Genomic DNA, 20,927 nt, shown 5'->3' with positions numbered 1-20,927 from the left:
CGGTGGGCCAAGGCACACTAGTGCCCAGGTGTGTCTTGGGATTTTGTGACAACCATACATTATTAGTGCAACATACAACTTTATAAAAATTTATGAATTCATTTTTAATTTCTTATATCAGCTCTTTGTACGTACTTATTTTCCTACTGAGGGGCAAATTCTTTTCCCCTGAAAAAACAGTCCTTTCAAAACCCTTCATCAAAGCAAATCCTAGTGTTCACCGTGCAATTGCCAGAAGGTGGGAACTTTTGGTGTGAAAACATGAAATGTCTTGATTAGCTGGTACTCGTTGCCTCTGTTGGGTAAGCTGGTTATAGAGGCTCTTTTACATGGATATGAACGTAGGTGTGCTTTGATATTTTGGCTTGCTCTTTGGTGTGCCTTGGGCACAAAAAGTTGGATGCCCACTGGTCTAGATGTATGGTGTGGACTAAAATACCTCAACCACCACTAGATGGATTGCCATGAAATTTTCTACAGACATTCATGCCCTCTGCAGAATGAATTGTAATCACTTTATAGTGATACTTTAACTTTTCTAGCACCACCAATAGGTCAAATTATTTCTTTTCTAATCAAATACCTGCGAAGCTTATTACATACCCATCAGCCTCAGTTGTACTTGTGCTAATTAGTGAGCATTAGCATGCTAATATGCTAATGTACAATTGTGAGCATGGTAAAAAATACCTGTAGAACAGCTTACCATGGTACAGTCTGACAGAGCAACTAGGGCCAACTTGAGTGTTTTTTTGTAAACCTAACATGCTTAAAAAGGGTTTGTCTGGTTGGCGCAATTCGTTTCTCAGTCGAAGTCCAGTGCAGTCTTGACTACCAGACCTAGACCACTTGAAAATAGGACCACTCTCGGACCACTTCCAAACAGACTCTGGTGATGGTCTAACGGGACAGTTCATGATTTAGCTACCTTCAAAAGTTATATACTGTTTAAATCGTTTGGTCACCATGTTAGCACATATATGTGTCAGCATGTGACTCTGGAAATATGATTAATCAATTACAGTCAAAAGCATTGCTAGTTTGTTGAGAAAGTTGTGAAATGTGTTCTGTTTGGTAAATTAAAAAAAAAAACTGCCCACCCTTTTTCTTTTGTATATGTCCCTTAAAATGACTCAGACTACTGTCTTTTGCATCCGTTTCTTGTTGGCCTCTGTCATTAGTCAGCAGGATGTCTGCGGCTCTTTCTTTAAAACACCTTGAAAACTCATGAAAATCTGCTGAACTCAGCGGTATCACATTTCCTGAAAAAAAAAACGGTTTCATTTTGTAATGTAATATTAGAAGAAGAGCCACAGGAGACTGCTTCAGCAGTTGTGTAATAACACGTTTGAGTGTGTTTCAGTTTGTTGGTTTTTTTTACCTACGTTTTACCTCCATTACATACATTTCTACCAAAATTATCATCATTATAAAGAAAGCTGAGTACAGTATGAACTCCCGTGAGCCAAACGTAGACTCAATTGGGACCTGCATGTTAACTGCCGTATGGGCATTTGCTCTCTGCTCACTGCCTGTCCTCCCAGCTCTCCCAGCTCTCTCAGCTCTCTCTTGGCTTCTGGCCCATCACACTGGGAATAGAGCTGTTTTGGTTCTGTCTGTTATAATTACGGTAACCCCTCCAGTTCTCATCCTTCAAAGGCAAACTATGAAGTGATAATGGAAACCACTGTATTATGTCAGGCTCTGGGGGAGGGAAATCAGAAGCTAATCAAATAACAAGCTTGAACCATACACGTGGCCGTCAGAGTGTGCAGGGAGACGGACGCTTGGTAAATGTTGGTTTGTGGCCGGTTATTTATTATTGGCACATTGTGCTTTGGTTGAGACCATGTTATTTGTGGTGTGATATTGTTTTACAGTATTACTTTGCGGTGTTTTTCATATGTGTTATATAGTACAGTATAAACGAGCAGTAATGCCTTTAGCTGAGCACTGTATGTTCCCTCTCATAGCTGGTTTTGCAAGCAGCAGGTGCTTTACTCTTCAGCCCGCACTGAAGAAAAACAACAGCACCAGCTCAAAATACATCCAGACACTGAAGGAAAGTGGGGTGGTCTGTTGCTCCATTAGGGGCTGTTGTCTGTTAAAAAGTTACGACTCATGAGGAATGATTGATTTCACTTTAAATCCCACGGCTGACTTGTTTTTTGTTTTCCCACTTTTCCCAAGCATTTTGGCCAGCTGCTTTTCGAGGGGCACTCACTGCAGCCCAGATCTCTTCTGGGTGTAAATACCCAATGAGAAATGAGCCTGCAGAACTCTGACTGCCCACAAGTAGTGAGCTGCAATGTTTAGGATATTTGGGAAATAACACAGGACTGAAACCAAATATTGCATGGAGAGAATATATTTACTCTAGACAAGTATTGAATTTAAATTAAATATATGAATGACACTTAGATATTTGGGAACTTAAAAATACAATATATGACCATCAACGCACATATATTAACTTTAGTAGATTTATGTTGGACAGCTGTTAGTGAAAAAGAAGTGTTGCATGTAAGATGTCACATATATGAGACATACAAATTAAAAAAGACATAAAACAAAACAAAAAGCATTTATACAATGGTATATGTGTATGTACAAAAAGCATGTCTTTATAACAGAGAAAGCCACAAACATATGAAACATATACAGAAAACATAATTTGCCATGCACTTAACTTTCAAACAACATACATAATGTTTACTTGATTAATTATAATGATGTGTTGTGTTATAAGAGAAAAATGCAAAAGTGGCCACTTAGAGTGAAATAATAACAAGTGAAATATTCAGACCTAAGTTGTTTTTTATGACTGTTCTGCTCAGCCAAAAGAAAATCTTCTACACATTTTCCTAAAATTCATCCCAACATATTTGGTATTCGTATTTCCTCTATGATTTAAAATAAAGTTGTGTGGTTTTGGTCAGTGTTTGTGCTGACTGAGGTTGTCAAGGTTTTGTGTGTTAAGTTTTGATTTACGTTGTTTGTATATGTAGACTACTCGTGTAGGCAATACATATGTGTCATTTTAATGTCAGTAGCATGAAAGAAAATTGACATTCTAATCTAAATCTAACTTGTAAACAACAACACCATCACCGCTGTTCTGGAGCATGACAATCAAACATCTGGTTTCTGTCTGTTGCTGTTGGAGACGACATAAACTATCAGAGAAACAGGGACGCGAATCACAATGTTCTTTTCCACTTTAACTTCCCTGCATTTTTTTTTACTTTTGTAAGCATTTAATAAGCCTCATTTTCAGTTCATATTCTATTAAGGTGGCTCATAAAACAATAGATCTCTCCATATTAAGGCTAACATGTGTCATTGTTGCTGGCGGGGCTGGGTTGGTGCATCTGAACAAGCATGCAGTGTTGGTCTGACACCTTGCAAAACAGAAAACAAACAGCCCCACACAGATTTGTACTCAAAGACACAGTCAGCTGTTTAATATTGCTTATTTACATTGTCCTGACTCTATGAACTATGTTTTGTCTTGTAGAAGTTGGCTGCCGGTGTGAACCAGTTTGCCTACACTTGCATTCAGGACCATCCCATCTGGACAAACCAGCAGTTCTGGGAGGCCACTTTCTACAGCGAGGTCCAGGGCCAGATCCGAGCCCTTTATCTGAACACCCCAGAGGAGAAAGGGGTCATCACTGCCAGGCTAAAGGTGAGACAGGAAGACTGATCAATATGAGTAAATATTGGTTGACAGTTTATAACATTTTAACCCACATTAGAGGTTCAATGATATAACGACAGAAAGGTATTAATAAGGAGTCATTGTTCAAGGAAATATGCCAACTATTGTTTTTTCACTGTGGGACAAAACAAGACATTTCAAGACATCACTGTGGGCTTTAGGAAAATGTGATGGAAATTTTTTTACTTTTTTCTGACACATTATAGACCTTAGAGATTAGGGATTACAAGATAATATATGTAGCAAATTTGTATATTTATGCATATTTGCTCAGCCTCCCTGGGGGCTCCACACGATTGTTCAAACTCAGATCATGCAACAGTGGACCATGTTACTAGAGCGGTCACAGGTCTTTGCTCATTCAACCTACTTGTGTTAAATGGACTTGGAGAAGGTATTAAGGTCCTTATGTAATTGTAATGAGAGCTGTATCTGTGTTTCAGCAGGAAGTCAAACATGTTTTCAGTGGGTGTTGGGCTCTGCCAGGGTTGTCTGTTGTCAGTGATTTTCATGGACAGGATCTAGAGATGAAGCTCAGTTGGAGGAGGGGTGTACTGGTGTTGGCTTCACCCGATTATGACCCTGAACATCCAGTTGCAGTTAAATGTGAAGGGGTTGGAATGGGAGTTGGCTCCTCTAAGACTGACGCCATGGTTCTCTGTATCTTGGGGTCTTGTTCAGCAGCAAGGATAAAGCCCAGCTAAGACCAAAGATTTGTGCCGAGATGAGTCAAAACTTTCAATTACTTGCAATGTCTGCACCGTTCTAAAGACCTATCCATTTGCTCTCTGTACTAGCATTCTAACTGCTGGCTGTTTTTTGTAGCTGGATATAATTTGTAGCTTCTTAAAATATGAATAAGCGCAATGATAGTGAGTTACTTGCTACAGTTGCATTTCTAGAATTGATTAAGTGGCAAAAACATAAAAGGTTTGTGTGTAGGGAGTATGGTTGAGCAATGTGAGAGAGCATCAGAAAGTGACAGTGAACGCAGACGGAGCAGAGGAAGTGAGTAAGTGAGCAGTGAAGTTGTCAGTTCATCAGTAAAGCTTTGTGTCATACAGACACAGCTGGTCCTCAAACAAATTGATGAGGTGATCCTCTCTTTCCTCCGTCCAAAACTCTGCCATTACTGACTTGACCAGCTGACTTTGCCTTATGTTCTAAAACCAGCCACTGGCACCTTGAATAGTTTAGTGACTGAAGACCCCATCAACTGGCTTGAGTGGAGCTGAGACAGGCCAGTTCACACCACTGCCACTTTTCCCTGCATTGTTCCAAAGTGGTTCTGTTTCGTTGAATCTTTTGTCTGATCTGGGCTCAAAATGAACTGTGAGATTAAGATAGATTAAGTGGATTGATACAGTCTTTCTACTGGACTGTTGTGATGGAGTGGGGTGGTCACAGGCTTGTGACACTTGTCACACTTGTGGTCACAAGCTTTGGACAGTGACTGGAAGAATGAGATACAAGCGGCTGAAAATGGTTTCTTCTGTGGGGTGGCTGCACTTACCTTTAGAGTTCAGACATCTGGAGGGGGTTCAGACTAAAGCCTCTGCTCTTTTAGGTCAAAAGGAGCCAGTTGAGGCAGTTCAGATACCTGCTCAGTATGCCTGCAGGCAGGAGATCCCTGCTGTAGACCCAGAACATGCTGGAGAGATTATATACCTAATCTGGCTTGAGAAAGTTGCTGGGGAGAGGGCCATCTGGACTACCATGCTTTGCCTTCTGTCACCACAACCCAGCCTCTAGATAAGCATCAGAAAATGGATGGATGGATGGATATTTGGTTCTTTGTCTGTTTGTATCCTTCTTCTAAGTAAAACGTGTGGGGAAGATTTTTCTCTGGTTGAACTGTTTGCTACTCTGAAGGTCATCACCCTAGACATCATTGTGTTTTCTGTGTTGTTAAACTCTGTTTGCTCTGCCCTCCCCAGGATGTGGGCCCCATGACTGCAGCGGGCAGAGATGAGGAGCACACAGCTATGGACCTGGCGGCAGAGCAGCTGCGTTTATGGCCCAGCCTCAGTAAGGAGAAGCAGCAGGAGCTGGTGAAAAATGAGGAGAGCACTGTCTTCAGCCAGGCCATCCACTACGCCAGCCTCATGGTTTATCTGCTCGTTCCTTTGGACACCAGCAAGAACAAGCTGCTCCGCAACACACCTGTCGCTGACTGGGAGAGCGGCAGCAACAGCATCGTCACCAACAGGTCAGCAGAGCCACAATATAACATGGTTCCTTACACTCTTAGAAATAAGAGTTCCAAAAGAGGTTCTACCTAGAAATATTTGCTTCTGAAGAACCATTTTAAAAAAATGATCTTAATGATTTCCCTGGTTAAATAAAGGTAAAATAAAACAAAATAAAAAATAAAATAAAACTCTCAGAGTATAAAAGGGTTTGCGGTAGAAGTCTCTGGGTGGGTTCTTGTTAGCACCTTTAGAAGGTGGAAAGACTGGATAGAACCCCAGAGAGGTTTCTGGGTGGAACCTTTATACCACAGAAGGGTTCTCTGGTTCTCTTAAAACCTCTTATAGGGGGGTTTGGGTCAACCCCCTGAGTGTGTTCTAGATAAAGGATAAAGGCTAGATAAAAAGGTTTTCAGTTGAACCCCAAGGACAGTTTCTCGTAAGCACCTTTGGAAAGTGGCACAGTTCTGGATAGAACGTCCGGAGAGTGTTCCAGGTGGAACCATAGAAGGGTTCTAGGTAGATCTTTCAGGGGATTCCAAGTACCACTATTGAATGCTTGGCCGCCACAAGCCAGTTATCCCTGTGGTAACTTTTCTGACACCTCCTGCTTAAAACCCAAAAAGTCAGAAGGATCGTGAGGCCACGCTTTCACGGTCTGTAGATCTTTCAGAGGAGTCCAAGTAGAAACCTTTATAAAGGTTCTACCAGGAACCAAAAAGGGTTCTCCTATGAGGACAGGCTGAAGAACCCTTTATGGTTATAGTTCACACTTGTTTTTCTAAGGGTGTATCTGAGCAGAGAAAGGATGTAATTGAATGTTGTTTAACGTCTGTAATGTACCTTTAAACAATCAAACACAGAATATACTCAAACACACTTTTGGCTTGTTCAGTGTTTGTAAGGTAGAACGATCATTCTTATCTGAAGGAAACCTCAAGGTAAGGTTTCATAATTTGGGAGTATGTGTACCTCTCTTAATAAGGTGATGATAAGCATGTGGGTGGATGTGGCAAAGCTCACAGTCTACATGATACCCTCCTATTAAGCCAAATGGAACACACTACCTCTCCTGTTTCCGGACCGCATCCATCCTTTGGGCTTCCATCGCTACTGCACAAAACAGAGTGAGCCTCATTTACTTGAGTTGGGAAGTCTAAAACCCCCAGGGTGTCTTTAATGGAGCTTCACTGTACTCACCCAAACCAAACAAAATAGCAGTGGAAGTGATTTCCCGTGCTCTGCAATAAGTGTAGAGTGGAATAAATCCTGGAAGATCCCCCACGTATGTCTTTCCTTAGAATTGAAAGGCATGCAGCCAAAAAAACTTTGGCTTTGTTTCCAAATAGACCAAAGAACACAATGTTAATATTTAAATTTTTGTTATCAACAGTAATTGAGCTTTATTAAACAGTTTGTTCTGAATTTCACATTTAATACCCAAATAGCTGCAAGAACACAATGTTACTATGTTATTCTTTGTTGGGGTTTTTTTTCTTTTCTATTGAGAGGAGAGAAATCCTGCATCCAAGAATTTGTTTGTGTGGAAATTTTCTCTCGTTTTCATCTTTCATTTTTGCCCCAGACTCTGTTTGTTTCTCACAGAGGACATTTGGATCTTATCACTCTCTAAGGGAAGGTTGCATCATCGTCTCATGTGAAACATTCGTCTTGGCTAATAGCATCTGAGCGATTGATGCAGGCATCAACACTTCGCTCATGCCAGGCTGCAAATCACTTTCGCTTTCACTGCTCTTTATCACAGTCCATCCTGAAATCCATTTCAGTCAACACACAGCTCTCAGCTCTCATATCAGATGTCCCCCTGCACACCGTGGCTTGACCTATCTCATTTTCATTGTGTCATCGTGTGTGTTTCACAGCATTGCCGGCAGCGTTGCAGAGAGCTTTGACACAGAAAGCGGGTTTGAGGACTCCGAGAACAGCGACGTGGCCAACTCTGTGGTCAGGTTTGTGGCCCGCTTCATTGACAAGGTGTGCACAGAGAGCGGAGTAACCCAAGAACATATCAAGAGCCTGCACAGCATGATCCCAGGTACAGCACTCACAGTGTTCATTCACAGTCTTCCGCTGTCCTAATTCCCTCAGCTTGATGCACAGTAACCTGTGGATGTGTGTATTCTCAGCTCAGTCCAACAGCAGCCAAGGCCTCTGAGCTGATTAACTCCTGACATGTTAAATGGCCTTAAAATCTGTAAATACTCACTCTGGTTGTAAGACTGTGTGGATGTACATGTGTTTCTCTGTACCAGCTCTGTGTGTGCACTTGTGTGTGTACAGATGGTAATTGACCCCAACTTGTGACCCACAGGTATCGTAGCTATGCAGATGGAGGCTCTAGAGGCAGTTCACAGGGAGAGCAGGAGGTTACCTCCCATTCAGAAGGTGAGTGTTGCTCTGCACTTGGCTGCTGGGACTTTAGCTCGATGTTTAGTAAAATATACAATTAAATGGCAGAGTTAGACTTTTTTTTAGATCTATACAACAAATAAAAATAAATTGAAATCTGAAAAGTAGCTATTAAGAGCCAAAGTGAAAGTACAATTTCTGGTTTCATTCCAGAAACTATACAACCTACCAAAACTTTCTTTTCTGTACTTCATACTGTATATCACATGTAATACTGCAAATGACATCAGCCATACAACCTAACCTTGTTCAACCATGTCGTTTTGATCACTTCTTTTGTATATCTTTGATAGTAAATTTAAAAACAAACAATGTAATATGATTATTTGTTTCCATTTTTAACACCATGCAGTTAAAAACTTTTTTCCCCACAAACCTAAGACAGTTGCAAGTTAAATTTAATCAGCTTGAGAGACAGATTGCCAGTTGAGCAGTGGGCTATAATAATAGGAAATAGAAGCCCAAACAGCATTGATGTCTGTAACAACATTTTATAGCTGGAAAAAAAAGTTTGAAAAAAATCATTAGAATGAAATACATGAAATTTTATGAATTCTAATCTTCATAAATATGTTTCATATTTACTGAAAGAAACTTAATAAGAGTAAGCTGTTAGGGTTGAGTGATGTAGCCAAAATCTTCTGTCATGCTATATGTAATTTTATATCATAGTAAGGGTATATATCATGATACAGTAATTGTTTTCTAAATTCAATGAAGAAATAGTTTAAAATAACCATACTGTACTTCATCACAGAAAACCGTAACAAAAACTGCCTTACACGAGAAAACACTTGAGTTAAAAACAACTCATGCTCTGCATTTACAATTTCACTCTCCTCCTCCTCCTCCTCCATTTTTTCTTGTCACACTCTTCTTCTGTGGCAGTTCAGAGGTGACTTACTGCCTCCAGCGGTCACTCTTGCGTCACATAGTTAACAGTCCTGCTCACCTGCTGCCCAAATCATGTTACCTTGCTATGCAGCTGGATTTGCAAGATCACAAGAGAATCCAGCCCTGAATAGCCTACCCTGAATATATAGCAGAGACATAGCTCCAGCAGTGGAAAAGGTATTGCCAAATCATATTGCCATATTTCTACCACAGTACAGTACATATCATAATATCACCCAACCCTGTAAGCTACTGGACCTAGCACAATATTAGCTAGCCCTGAAGTGACATCAGGATTCTGGCTATTGAGGCCTGTGAAAAATCCTGAATTGCATGTTATAATATGTAATAAGGAATGTATGCTCACTTTAAGCACTGCATCTAACTGTGTTGTTGTCTTAATGAAGGCTTTTACTTGCACATCCTCACTCTTTGTCATGTCCAGATGTTCAGTTTAATCTGGTTTGCAGCTAGTATGCACTGTGCCGATCTCTTTCAGTGTTTTCCGGTCATCATCGCATTTTCAGATTTTACCAGTTGGTCTTTTGGACTCTGCTGAACTATATGTCTGCCAATTCTTGGTAATTCCTCTTGCACTCATACTCTTGCACACGCTCATACACACAGACAAGCACCATGCCAGTACTGCCTTGGGAGCAACCTGGAGACCGTGGTGAGCAGTCTGGGCAGATTGTCTGCTGTACTTTGTGGCTAACTTCTCACACGTGTATGTGTTGGACAAAGCTTCCATCCTGGGCTGCTAGCTGCAAGCAGCATGCCAAAAAATACTAAAAAGTGTGTAAACAACACTGACTCTGGCTTCATAACAAGTCGGAATAGTAGTAGTGATGGTAGCAATAACATTAAGAAGAAAAACAATGAACAAATTTAAGGTGCAGCTTGAATAAGAAGCAGAGCTCGCAGCAGTAATGAGGTGCAGAGGGACTCTTGCTTTTTGGTCTCGCTGTCCATTCAAGGACGGATTCGACAAGTTCTTATTATCTCCTCTCCAGACCTCAAGTCCCCCAGGTTGGCTGTGACCTTAATGAGAAAAGTTGTGAATGATCTAATGTCCCTAATCGTTCGTATTTGTGACAGTGGAACAACTGAGTGTGCTCTGCTGGCTTTGGAGGCCAGAAGGAGATGAAGCAACACAAGGTGCAGACTTGACTGTTTTTAGTCACAGTTAATACAGTATCAAGTGGTGGTTATATGCCGTTACTTTTCGGGACGTGGTTAATATTCACTTCTGTTAGGAAAACACCTAAAAGCGGTCAACACCCTGGTAGTTCATATTATACTGCATGAGACACACATGACACACTATGTGTTTTCTATTCTTCTTTCCTTAGAAGCACCGTTAACTTCTTCTTTGAGGGTTTCAACAGAAATTGTTTCCAAACCCACAATGCAACATATAAATAGTTTGAAATTCAACATTTCAACTTGATTTCTGACAATAATGTAAAGCAAAAGGCTACTGTGAAACTTCTGCTACCTTCAGTTACCTTTTTTTTTTGTTTAAATCTTAAAGTGAGTAGAATAAAGGTAGTTTGTATATGCATATTTTAGATTTACATATTTTGGATGAAACCTTCAGTGTATTAAAGTTGTCTCTCGTTGTTTTGCTGTTGTTTCTTTCCCACCTATAATAGATAAGATAATCCCACAATGGGGAAATTTGCAGTGTTATAGCAACAAATGGGATAGAATTACAGCAAGAACCATCAATAAAAAGCAATAAATAATAAATATGTAAACAAACACGATATAACAAGGGAACATTAACATTTGTTTGAGGCTCAAAGTAGCACTAAACTGATATAAACTGAGTTAAAAAGCCGTATTCTACAAGTTTAAAAGGCACCATGTCAGTCAGTGTTGGTAGGTCTAAATTTTGAAGACATCTGAAAACCAGTGATGACGCAGTTCAGTGAATTAGATAAACAGAACATTTTTACTTTAAGAACAGATCGTGAGTTTTTGGTCTCTACAGAGAATATGAATTTATTTTGGTTGGCAAGTTTGTTTTTCAGAATGCTATCAAATGATTTATGTGCTTGCAAGATGTGTTTTTTTGTTGACGTGCTGACGTGCATGTGAAGCTAAAATATGTCATGAAGTGCAGTGATTTGACATTATGATGATTAATTGATTTCCTGGCTTTATTAAAATCTGATTCACTGGTGCAAATGTTTTTTTTTTTCTGAGTCTCTCATTTTGAATATCTTTCTGGCAATAAAGAGGCTGAGACGTGTTCATAGACAGGTACTGCTTGTGTGTGTGCATCTGTTCCTGTGTATCATGTGTTATTATGTTCTTCTCCCCCCATCAGCCTAAGATCCTGCGTCCAGCACTGCTTCCAGGAGAGGAGTTGGTGTCAGAGGGTTTGAGGGTGCTTTTGGACCCTGACGGCAGGGAGGAAGCCACTGGGGGCCTCCTGGGGGGCCCACACATCCTGCCAGCAGAGGGAGCCCTCTTTCTCACTACATATCGCATCATTTTCAAAGGCATCCCCCATGATCCACTGGGTAATTACTGAGCCACCAGCTTTTCAATTAAAATTACCTTTTGTATATTTACCTTAATATAATACAAATGTTTTTTATCATATGTATTTTATTTATGGAAACAGGTAATGAGTGGACCTGCTTACCTTCAAACTTTAACCAAACAAACTGGATGTGAGCTTAAAGGAATGGGCTAATCAGGGCCTCTCATTATACTGTACTTTTTAAATCAAGATCAAGATCAGTAAGGTAAAATAGAAAGTATAATCTGCATAAATAAAAATGGGGAAAGGAAAGCAGCAGTTGATTTCCAGAAGAGGTCTGGTCAAAATATTGTGAATTTCAAGTTCACAAGCTCAACCCCATAAAAAGCTTTTGCCAGGAAGAGTCTCAGTAGATATTTTATCACTTCTGTTCAAATGTTTCATTATTCAGGCTCCTCCAGCTGTTGGAGGAATTAATATTTTTATTTTTCTGTTGTTCTCTTTAATAATTCTCATGTTATCATAAATTAAGTTAACAGCATTCAGCTGGGGACCTTTGTCACATGTTATTCAACATCTTTCTCTCCCCTCATTTCCTGCCACCTCTCTGGTGTTATCTAACAAAGGCATAAAATGCCAAAAATCAAAAAAAGAAGTCAATAGCAGGTGACCCCATGACAGTAAGATGTTGCACCCATCTCATCAGTAATGTGATGCTGATGTTCGTCCCTGTATGTGTCCAGTGGGGGAGCAGGCAGTGATCAGAGCTTTCCCAGTGTCCACGCTGACCAAAGAGAAGAAGATCAGCATCCAGAACCAGCTTCAGCAGAACATGCAGGAGGGTCTGCAGCTTCGCTCTGCATCATTTCAGGTAAACACTCAAACACGCTCGCTTGTTACCCAGGTATGGTCACTGTCAGGTGTGTAGTGAGAATTTAGATCAAAGTAAAGCTACAACAAGAACTTTCAAATTTAGTTGATTTTAGAGGCCACTGTGGAAAAAGCAGCAGTTTCCACTACCATAACCACAAAATATAATGACAAAAATACAATTATGTAAATAAACATCTCCTTATGCTTCTTTTTAACTGCCTAACTTAATATTTACTGTAACTTTCCTTTGAAAATGTAAACACAGGCTTGTTTCATCTGAAATCAAGAAGAATCCAACCTGGTGGCAGCCATTAAGAAATCAAGAATAATTATGTAGAAAAAGCCAATTTTCTCACAGCTGGTCTTGTTTACTCATGTAGGTCATGTAAAGGCATCAGTTTCATAACCAATTAAAGACTTTGTGTAGTGCATTTATTAAAAAAAGAACTCAAATCTTGAGTAAATAGTAGCTTTGATGATGTGTCATTATGTTTGGTTCTGTTTCTAAATTCACATTATTATATTAACTTAATACTTTGTTAATCCGCTGACAGCTTAGCGAACTGAGAAAAACTGCACAAACTCTTACATAAGCAATAACCCATGACATTACAATCAACAATGCGTGTGGCACAGCTTTTAGAAACCCCACTGTCATGTGTTTCATAATATGAGCGTGATTTCTTAGAATCAAAGAGAAAAGCAGTTTTCAGCCAACCATGTGTTTTTTGTCTTTAGATGTACTGCTGTTAAAGTTTTTATGGTTCATTCCTATCTTTGTACTAACAGATGATGAAAGTGGCCGTTTTGTTGCAGTGTAGGTCACTTGGCCCTGTGAGGACACCTCTTTAGTTTTGTTGTGCTTCCTCACTGGAATGTGTGTGTGGGAGTGCATGTCTTGTGGAAACCTTACGTGGGGCTGTTTTACCAATCTATCATTAAGATGTGGAAGCTGCAGATCTGCACGCTTCAGCAAATGTTTTGGGGTAAAACAGAGAAGAATCCTAGCAGCAACTCACACAGTGTGATGCTCTCTACATTTAAAGGTGGTGTTAATGGTTTTCTTAAATAATAACAAAGATGCATTGATTAATCAGCCGTTGACCAAAATCAGACCCTTTTCTTTTTTTGTCTTGATTGGCCATGACTGGTGACTGGCTGATCAATGTCAGATATTTTCAATTCTGTGCCGGTTAAATTTACATGCATGAGTAGCACGTTGGGTCACATCATTCCCACAGTGACACAGGAGTTAACGTCACAGCCAGATTCAGCGGCACTGATAAACAGCATCAACTCACAGCATGCTAGCATGTCATCAGCATTGAGAGGAGTAACAGACTCCAAGAACAGGATATAGAGAAGGGTGGGGAAAGAAGAGTAGATGAAACTGAGGAGAAGACATGAGTAGAGAGGGCAAGAAAATGTGAAAGACGGGAGAGAGAGAGGAGGGAAGAAGAATGGTTGGAAAAGGGAAAAGAAGACAAGGCTTGGCAGTAACCTGGAGCACTTTTGGAGAAAATGTCAAAGTTGCTTAAAGCTATAGCAAGATAGATTATTTTGGTGTTTTCACTGTAATAGCCACAAATAATAAAGTCAAAAATAAAATCATCTGAATAAAAATCTCCCACTGGTTCTTCCTGTTAGCTGGCTAATGTTGCACTGTAACTTTGCCTAGAAAAACTAAACACAGGCTCATGTCATCTGATTTCAAGGAGAATCTGACCTGGTGGCAAAACTATAAAGAAAATAGCCTTCTCACCAGTGTCAGTAATAAACTGAGATTGTTTCATAATCTGTTAAGAACTCCTTGTTGTAGTTAAGTGTAGTTGTAGTTAATTTTCCATTAAAGAAAAGTTAGAAAATGTTGGTGTATTCTGTTAGTTCTAGTTATTAAAAAGAGAGAAAATTGGAAATTGGAAATGGCCAAAAAAATGCAATTGTTGCCTCACTAAGTTTCACTAATATGTGTTCCAGTTGATAAAGGTGGCCTTTGATGAGGAGGTGAGCTCAGAGATGGTGGAGATCTTTAGAAAGCACCTCCAGAGGATCCGCTACCCACAGTCCATCTTCAGCTTCTTTGCTTTTGCTGCAGGGCAAACAGCACCACAGCTCATCCTTCCAAAGCAAAAAGAGAGGAACACTGGCTTCAGGTTTGTGATGTAGCTTCACAGCAACAAGCTCTGGACTGACTGGTTTTTGTAGTTCAGTTTTCCTCTGGAAATGCTGACAAATCCTCCTGTTTTGATGCTGATTCTGCACTCAGTAAATTATGTCACTGTCCGCCTTGTACTCCTCACAGAACACTGTCCAAAACTATTGTCAAGGGAGCGAAGAGGGCCGGAAAGATCACTATGGGCCGTGGAAGCCAGGCCACACTGAAGAAGAACGACAGAGGCAGCAGAATGACCTGGCATGAAGATGATGACATTTCAAGTGAGAGAAATTACACATTTGCACTAAGACTGCTCAATTAACAGAAATATATGGTCAAATTCACCTTTCTATGTGTGTGTCTCAGTATCAGACGATGGTGAGCCGCCGCCCAGCAGCACTTTGCGAGCCTCAGAGAAGTCCACCATGGAGCAGCTGGTGGAGCAGTCCTGTTTCCGTGACTACCAGCGTCTGGGCCTGGGCACCATCACCGCCAGCTCGTCTCGCTCCAAATCAGGCGAGCAGTTCAGGATCACAGCCGTGAACAGACTCTACTCCCTTTGCCGCAGGTATACACCTCACAGGCTGGATACCTGGATGCCTCCCCTCTGCAGTGGTGGTGTCCAGAACCTGCTGATCCATGCTGATTCCTCTAATCGCAGCACTGCGACGCTGAGGATATTAGTTTCCAGGATTTGTAGCCCTGCCGGAAGCTTTGTAAGCCTCAGTATCTCAAAAGGCCAGTAGGGAGTCCTCCTTTACCTGGCAGGCAGATGTTTGACTTTGACAAGTCGATTCAAAGTATTCCTGTTGTACAGAACATACATGCTGTGACTAATACAGTCATAATCAACCTCAGATCCTGGCTGTAAATTCAGCAAGAGACTATTTATTCAGCTGCAGGTCTCATGTCTTGCTACAAATAAATAAACAAATTGCTTTGCGTAATTAATGGTATATATTCTTTTCCTTAATACTTGTCTGTTTCTTTTCTGTCTCTCCCTCAGTTACCCAGGATTGTTGGTGGTTCCTCAGGCAGTACAGGACAGCAGTTTACACAAAGTGGCTCGCTGCTACAGACACAACCGTCTGCCTGTTGTGTGTTGGAAACATCCCCGTACTAAAGCAGTGCTGCTCCGCTCAGGAGGCTTCCATGGCAAGAGTGTGGTGGGACTGTTCAAGTCGCAGAATCCCTCCTCAACAGGTCTGCATTCACAGGAGTTTGGAGTTTTTGTTTTATAGAATAAGAACTAACTAAATCTTACTAACTTGAATCATTTGTTTTGTAACAATGAAGCTTATCTCAACCACTTAGATAATTTAAACCACTTGTGCAGCTTTGCCTTTTGATGGTTTGCCTATAAAACACTCGATTTGTTGCCTGTAATTCAAACAGATTTTTATATGTTGATCATTATTTTCTGTCTAAACTAAGTGTTATGTTCTGTCTTTAGCTCCTGCCTCATCCTCAGATTCCTCCAGTAGTCTTGAACAAGAGAAGTACCTGCAAGCCATCCTCAGCTCCATTCCCATCTACTTCAAAATGAACGGAAACAACACCCTGTCCAACCGCTCCCTCATAGGCCTCTCACCAGGTACAGTCTCAACACTGATCATAATGTCCACAGCTGCTTTTATTTATTTGGTGATGTCTAACGCAACTCTCTGCTCCTTGACTAATTTTAGAACTCAGATTATGCAACAAGCCAATCTGATTTCTCTGAGCAGAAAAGCACAGGTTTAATTAAAACACTATTGATGGCTCCCTTTCATTTACATAAGTGTCCCTCTAAAACATATTTTTGAGCCAGTGCACAGTAGCATCTGAAACTGGACCATCTGTATGAAATACACCCACTGAGGTTATCAATTACTCTTGTATTTGAAAAGTCCAGATGTGGGGTCAAGAAAGGTCTGTTTAATCCAAATGGGGCAGAAGGATTTCTTTCTTCTAGTGAAGCGCTCATTTCATGGATGAAACAGTCTCAGTAAAAAAAACAAAACGGCCCTCCAAAGTAAGGGTCAGAAGAATTTGTTGTTCGGAGTTGATCCTCTCAGGCTGGACACAACACAAACCATGATTATGTGGTGCGTTCACATCATATGGAAATTTACTAGTTTGCAACATGTAAATCTCCAATAAATTCGACTTGTCTTTAGATGGTAATGAAGCAAACATTGGTGGACGCTTCACATCAGCGAATGTCAGATAATGACAACATATTCAATGCTTCTGACAACTTCACATTATGTGGAACAAAAGATTTACCTTATATACTGTTCTTACAATGTTACAAATTTTCCAAACACCATCACCATCTTAATTTTTAAAACCTCTCTATTGTTGAGCTCAAATTGTTGCGTATCAGATTAGTATTAAATTAAGGCACAGTTACTTTGAACAGTGGATTTTAGCAGGTATCCATGTTTGCATGCCCATCATACACTTGGTGTATTTATCGACAAGTCATATGCCAGCGCATTCAGAAAAATGAAAGGTTACATTTTAGTTGTAATTATGACATAGACACAAACAATATTTGATTTTATTTCACAAAATGTATCACCAGCAACTAAAAACCAGTCCTCTGCTTGAAGACGTCCTCCTCCCGGTGGTCCAAAGCTCCTGTGTTAGAGGCGTAAACACCAGCACTCCTCTCAGTGCGCAGCGAGCTCCCAGTCCAGCTAACTGAGCTATTTAGTCAACAGCAGCGAAATCACAATTAGCAGCAATTAGCTGTTACTTTACTGTCCGTCAGGAAACTGTAAATCACAGATAGCTAAGGAGAACAAGCTGGAGAACATCTGAGGGAAAACCAGAAAACATTTCTCTGTAAAATATGATGAGGTTTCAGCAAAATCAGTGACATATTTGTGTGGGCCTTAAAGTATTACACACTCCTCCTGACCCGGACACCAAAGTTACATAGTGCAAAAACAGCCAGGCGAGGTGCAGAGGGAGAATGACAAAGGCACCATTCACCTTACTGCTATTATTTTAAGGTAGAATAGTTACATGATGTTCTTATGTGAAATACAATAACTTCCATATGATGTGAACACAGCATTGCACTAACCAAGACTCAATTTTCACTGAACTGTTGGACTGGAAGAGTCTGCAGGGGGTCAGTAAGCTGTGCCTACAAGGACTGACTTGACACAAAGTTCCCAAAGCTGCGTCACCTGACCGCTTGTGCTCCTACCTGACCTGAATTTGCTGTGAGGTGGTGTTGGCTCTGCCGTGGGAAAAAACTTAGTTTGTTTGCAAAGGACGAGAGGCCAGGGAGAGTTCATTTCTTCTGATAAAGAGAAAAACTGCAGATTTGCATTCTTGAGAATTATTTTTGTTCACTCCAGCTCTGTTTTCTCATTCCGCTTCCCTTTTGTGTTTGCTCTGGTCAGCGGTTATTTTTCACCTACTTATCTTCATTTGTGTGTGTGTGCGTGTGTGTGTGTGCACGTGTGTGTGTGTAAGTAACAGAAAGAGAGTGGCTGTGTGGGAGAAATACTGTATCTGATACTTGGTAACATTTGGAAGGAAATTTGTACAATAAAAGGTTACGTAAGAATCACAAAACAAAACCTGGGGTCATGGCCCACTTCATCCATCTCCTCTGACTTCACCCCCTCCTGCCTATATCCTGAACATACTGGACAATATAAACACGTACTGGAATGGAGCTGTGTCCCAGATGCTTACGTACATGCACAGTCACATACAGCCGAATCATATATCTTGTGTTAAAGTGCTCGCATTATATTAAGGGCTCTTAATGGGAAAACTGGATTTAGCTCAATTCTGGAGTTTTACAATGATTTCAAACAGAGCCAAAAGGCTTATCTTATCACTGCCATCAGTTCTGCTTTTGCCTGTAAATGTCAGGAGTGTACATTTGTCCTCTTGTTTATGATTTGGTGCGAACACCGTATGGAAAAAAAAAAAAAACCTCCTGAGCCTGTTTCCTCGTCTGACATCTGTTGTAATGTCCTGTGTGTTGTGTGAATGTTTTGTCTTCAGGCAGTGACAGGAGGACATCCAGGATACCAAAGATGGCTCCTGTCCATTTAGACATCCCATTCTCAAACAGCTTTACCAGAGGAGGTGAGTGTCATCCTCTTGTTTCCTACTCAACACATCGTGCCTCTTCCTGCTGCCAAATGAATTATGAAACACCAGAACTATAGTTATGTGTGTTTTAGTATCATCTAGTTACTAAGGGGAAAGGTTACAAGGGGACAGCACACATTTTAATCATATATTGGATAATCACAAGAGTTTATGGAAGTTATTTATTGTTTTTGCCAGCATTCCTTTTTCTCCCATTTCTCTCCAGTTATGCAACACATTCTCTCACATCTTAGAAATATGACTGAACGTGTCATCAGAATTAGAATCAGCTTGTATTTTATTAGCATTTGTACACAAAGAGGGAATTTGACTCTGGTTTTTCATTGCTCTCAGTGTAAATACAGAAATAGAATAAACATAACAGCTAGGAAGAGGGACAACAAAGATAAAGAACATCTGAAGACAGACTGAAATATGCAGCCAAACTACAGATTTTACCCTGATTTTACAAAGCTGCATGTATTTATGTGAATGTGTGAGCCATAGCCTTTAGGCCAACAATATACCTTTTTCACAGCAGCCATAATTATATGAAATAGCAGGTAAACACAAGTTTAATTAATGAAATTAATTAGTCCCATTCCATTTAGTGTATCAGAGCCTTTCTAGTGAGCTACCATTTCACAATAGCAGCACCCTGACTCTGTTTGACCTGAATGGAACAGAACCTTTATAAGTATCATTGGTAACACATGTTTTAACCCTACTGTTTCATGTCAGAATGGCTCCTGTGAAAAAGATCGACCCTTCATGCTAAAGTGAATTGTTCATGTTAAGAGTGATGTTAATTTTGTTAATATCCAAAAATAAGTTCTCTTCAATTAATCAAAAGATGAAGACACAGACTTCCGATTGTAATTTTTGTATTTATAATGCCAGAATATGAGCAAATGTAAACCCTATATTTGTGAAATTATTGATATCATCGGCACGCAGTAAAAGAATTGGAGAGAAAATTAACTGGCTCTGAATACAACTTATGCTGGCTCCACACTAAAGGAGTTTCGGGCTGATTTTCCTCACATTGAGCCCTCCCAAGAATAGGAGGAGAGATCTGGGCCAGATCTTGGGTCAGCACTGATCTTTGGCCCAGATTATCCAGTAGTGTGAGGGGTTTACAGATCCAATCTTGGCCCCCAATTTGCCCTTAGTATTAGTGAGACAGCCCCAAAAAATTCAAACATATTTGATCTTTACAGTTTAAAATCTGGATGATTATGTCAGTACAGAGGTGAAAGAAAGGTATTGCCAAGCAGCGGTGAACTCTAACCTTAGCTTGCATACTGTATTAAAACTGACAGTTAAAATCTCACCTGCAGTTTGCACTGAGGAATAGACGCGTCTTGACCACGTCTCCCAAAATGTTTTCTCCAAGGCTCATTCCTGATTTTGTTATTTCTCACTGATAAAGCATAACTACAGTGAGTTCTTCCACTACATCCTTGTCACATCTCCTTCGTAGTTGTTTACTTCTGCTTACACATGAAATCAGGCAAGATCATTTTCCCTCTGGCACGATGATCTTAAAAATATCCTGTGGTGTGCCATTATTTTCAAATCTTGTAGTGTGCGGCTGCTTGAGATTAGAGGAAAGAGAATCTGTGAAGTTTCTTCCGATGTGTGTGGCGCAACCAGATTTTAAAATCTGCCCGGATTTTAAAACTCCTGTAATGTGAGGCCAGCTTTATATCAACAATGGGTCAAAAGAAAATCATTAGTCAAATAACTGTAAACAAATGCTGAACTTAATTTTAAGCCTAAATGTCATTACATGCAATGTTTGTGCAGCTTGTAACGGTACATGTGTACAGTGTGCACTTTGTTACATATCTGTTAATTATGTGAAGTCGAAGGATTTTTATCTCCAGAAACAGAAACTTGCTGGCATATTAGCCTTTTTTATTATTGTGTTCCAACAACAAGCGTTACTGTAAATGTAATATCACAGATAAAAAACTGATGTACTATTAAGCTGACACGTCATTATGACTGTATAAAACTGGAATGTACTGCGTTTGCCATCTCAGCCAATTTTGTTGTTTG

The 20,927-nt window shown here is 40.3% G+C and overlaps 1 protein-coding gene across 2 annotated transcripts in view; it reads left to right on the top strand.

Annotated features, from left to right (window-relative positions):
* Nucleotides 1–20,927, top strand: part of sbf2 (SET binding factor 2) — a 142,020-nt gene that overhangs the window by 97,784 nt on the left and 23,309 nt on the right. For both annotated transcript variants that reach the window (XM_084716965.1, XM_084716974.1), the window contains 12 exons: nucleotides 3,518–3,688; nucleotides 5,659–5,930; nucleotides 7,794–7,966; nucleotides 8,243–8,316; nucleotides 11,570–11,765; nucleotides 12,472–12,599; nucleotides 14,579–14,754; nucleotides 14,904–15,037; nucleotides 15,123–15,324; nucleotides 15,763–15,959; nucleotides 16,210–16,350; nucleotides 18,774–18,857. In XM_084716965.1, coding sequence (XP_084573091.1) covers nucleotides 3,518–3,688; nucleotides 5,659–5,930; nucleotides 7,794–7,966; nucleotides 8,243–8,316; nucleotides 11,570–11,765; nucleotides 12,472–12,599; nucleotides 14,579–14,754; nucleotides 14,904–15,037; nucleotides 15,123–15,324; nucleotides 15,763–15,959; nucleotides 16,210–16,350; nucleotides 18,774–18,857 — 1,948 coding nt within the window. The remainder of the gene's footprint in view (nucleotides 1–3,517; nucleotides 3,689–5,658; nucleotides 5,931–7,793; nucleotides 7,967–8,242; nucleotides 8,317–11,569; nucleotides 11,766–12,471; nucleotides 12,600–14,578; nucleotides 14,755–14,903; nucleotides 15,038–15,122; nucleotides 15,325–15,762; nucleotides 15,960–16,209; nucleotides 16,351–18,773; nucleotides 18,858–20,927) is intronic.

The sequence above is a fragment of the Lutjanus erythropterus genome, chromosome 1, assembly GCF_056507025.1.
Source record: "Lutjanus erythropterus isolate fLutEry1 chromosome 1, fLutEry1.hap2, whole genome shotgun sequence".
Classification (NCBI taxonomy): domain Eukaryota; kingdom Metazoa; phylum Chordata; class Actinopteri; order Lutjaniformes; family Lutjanidae; genus Lutjanus; species Lutjanus erythropterus.
Note: the sequence above shows the minus strand (reverse complement) of the source record. Positions and strands in the feature narration are given on the sequence as shown.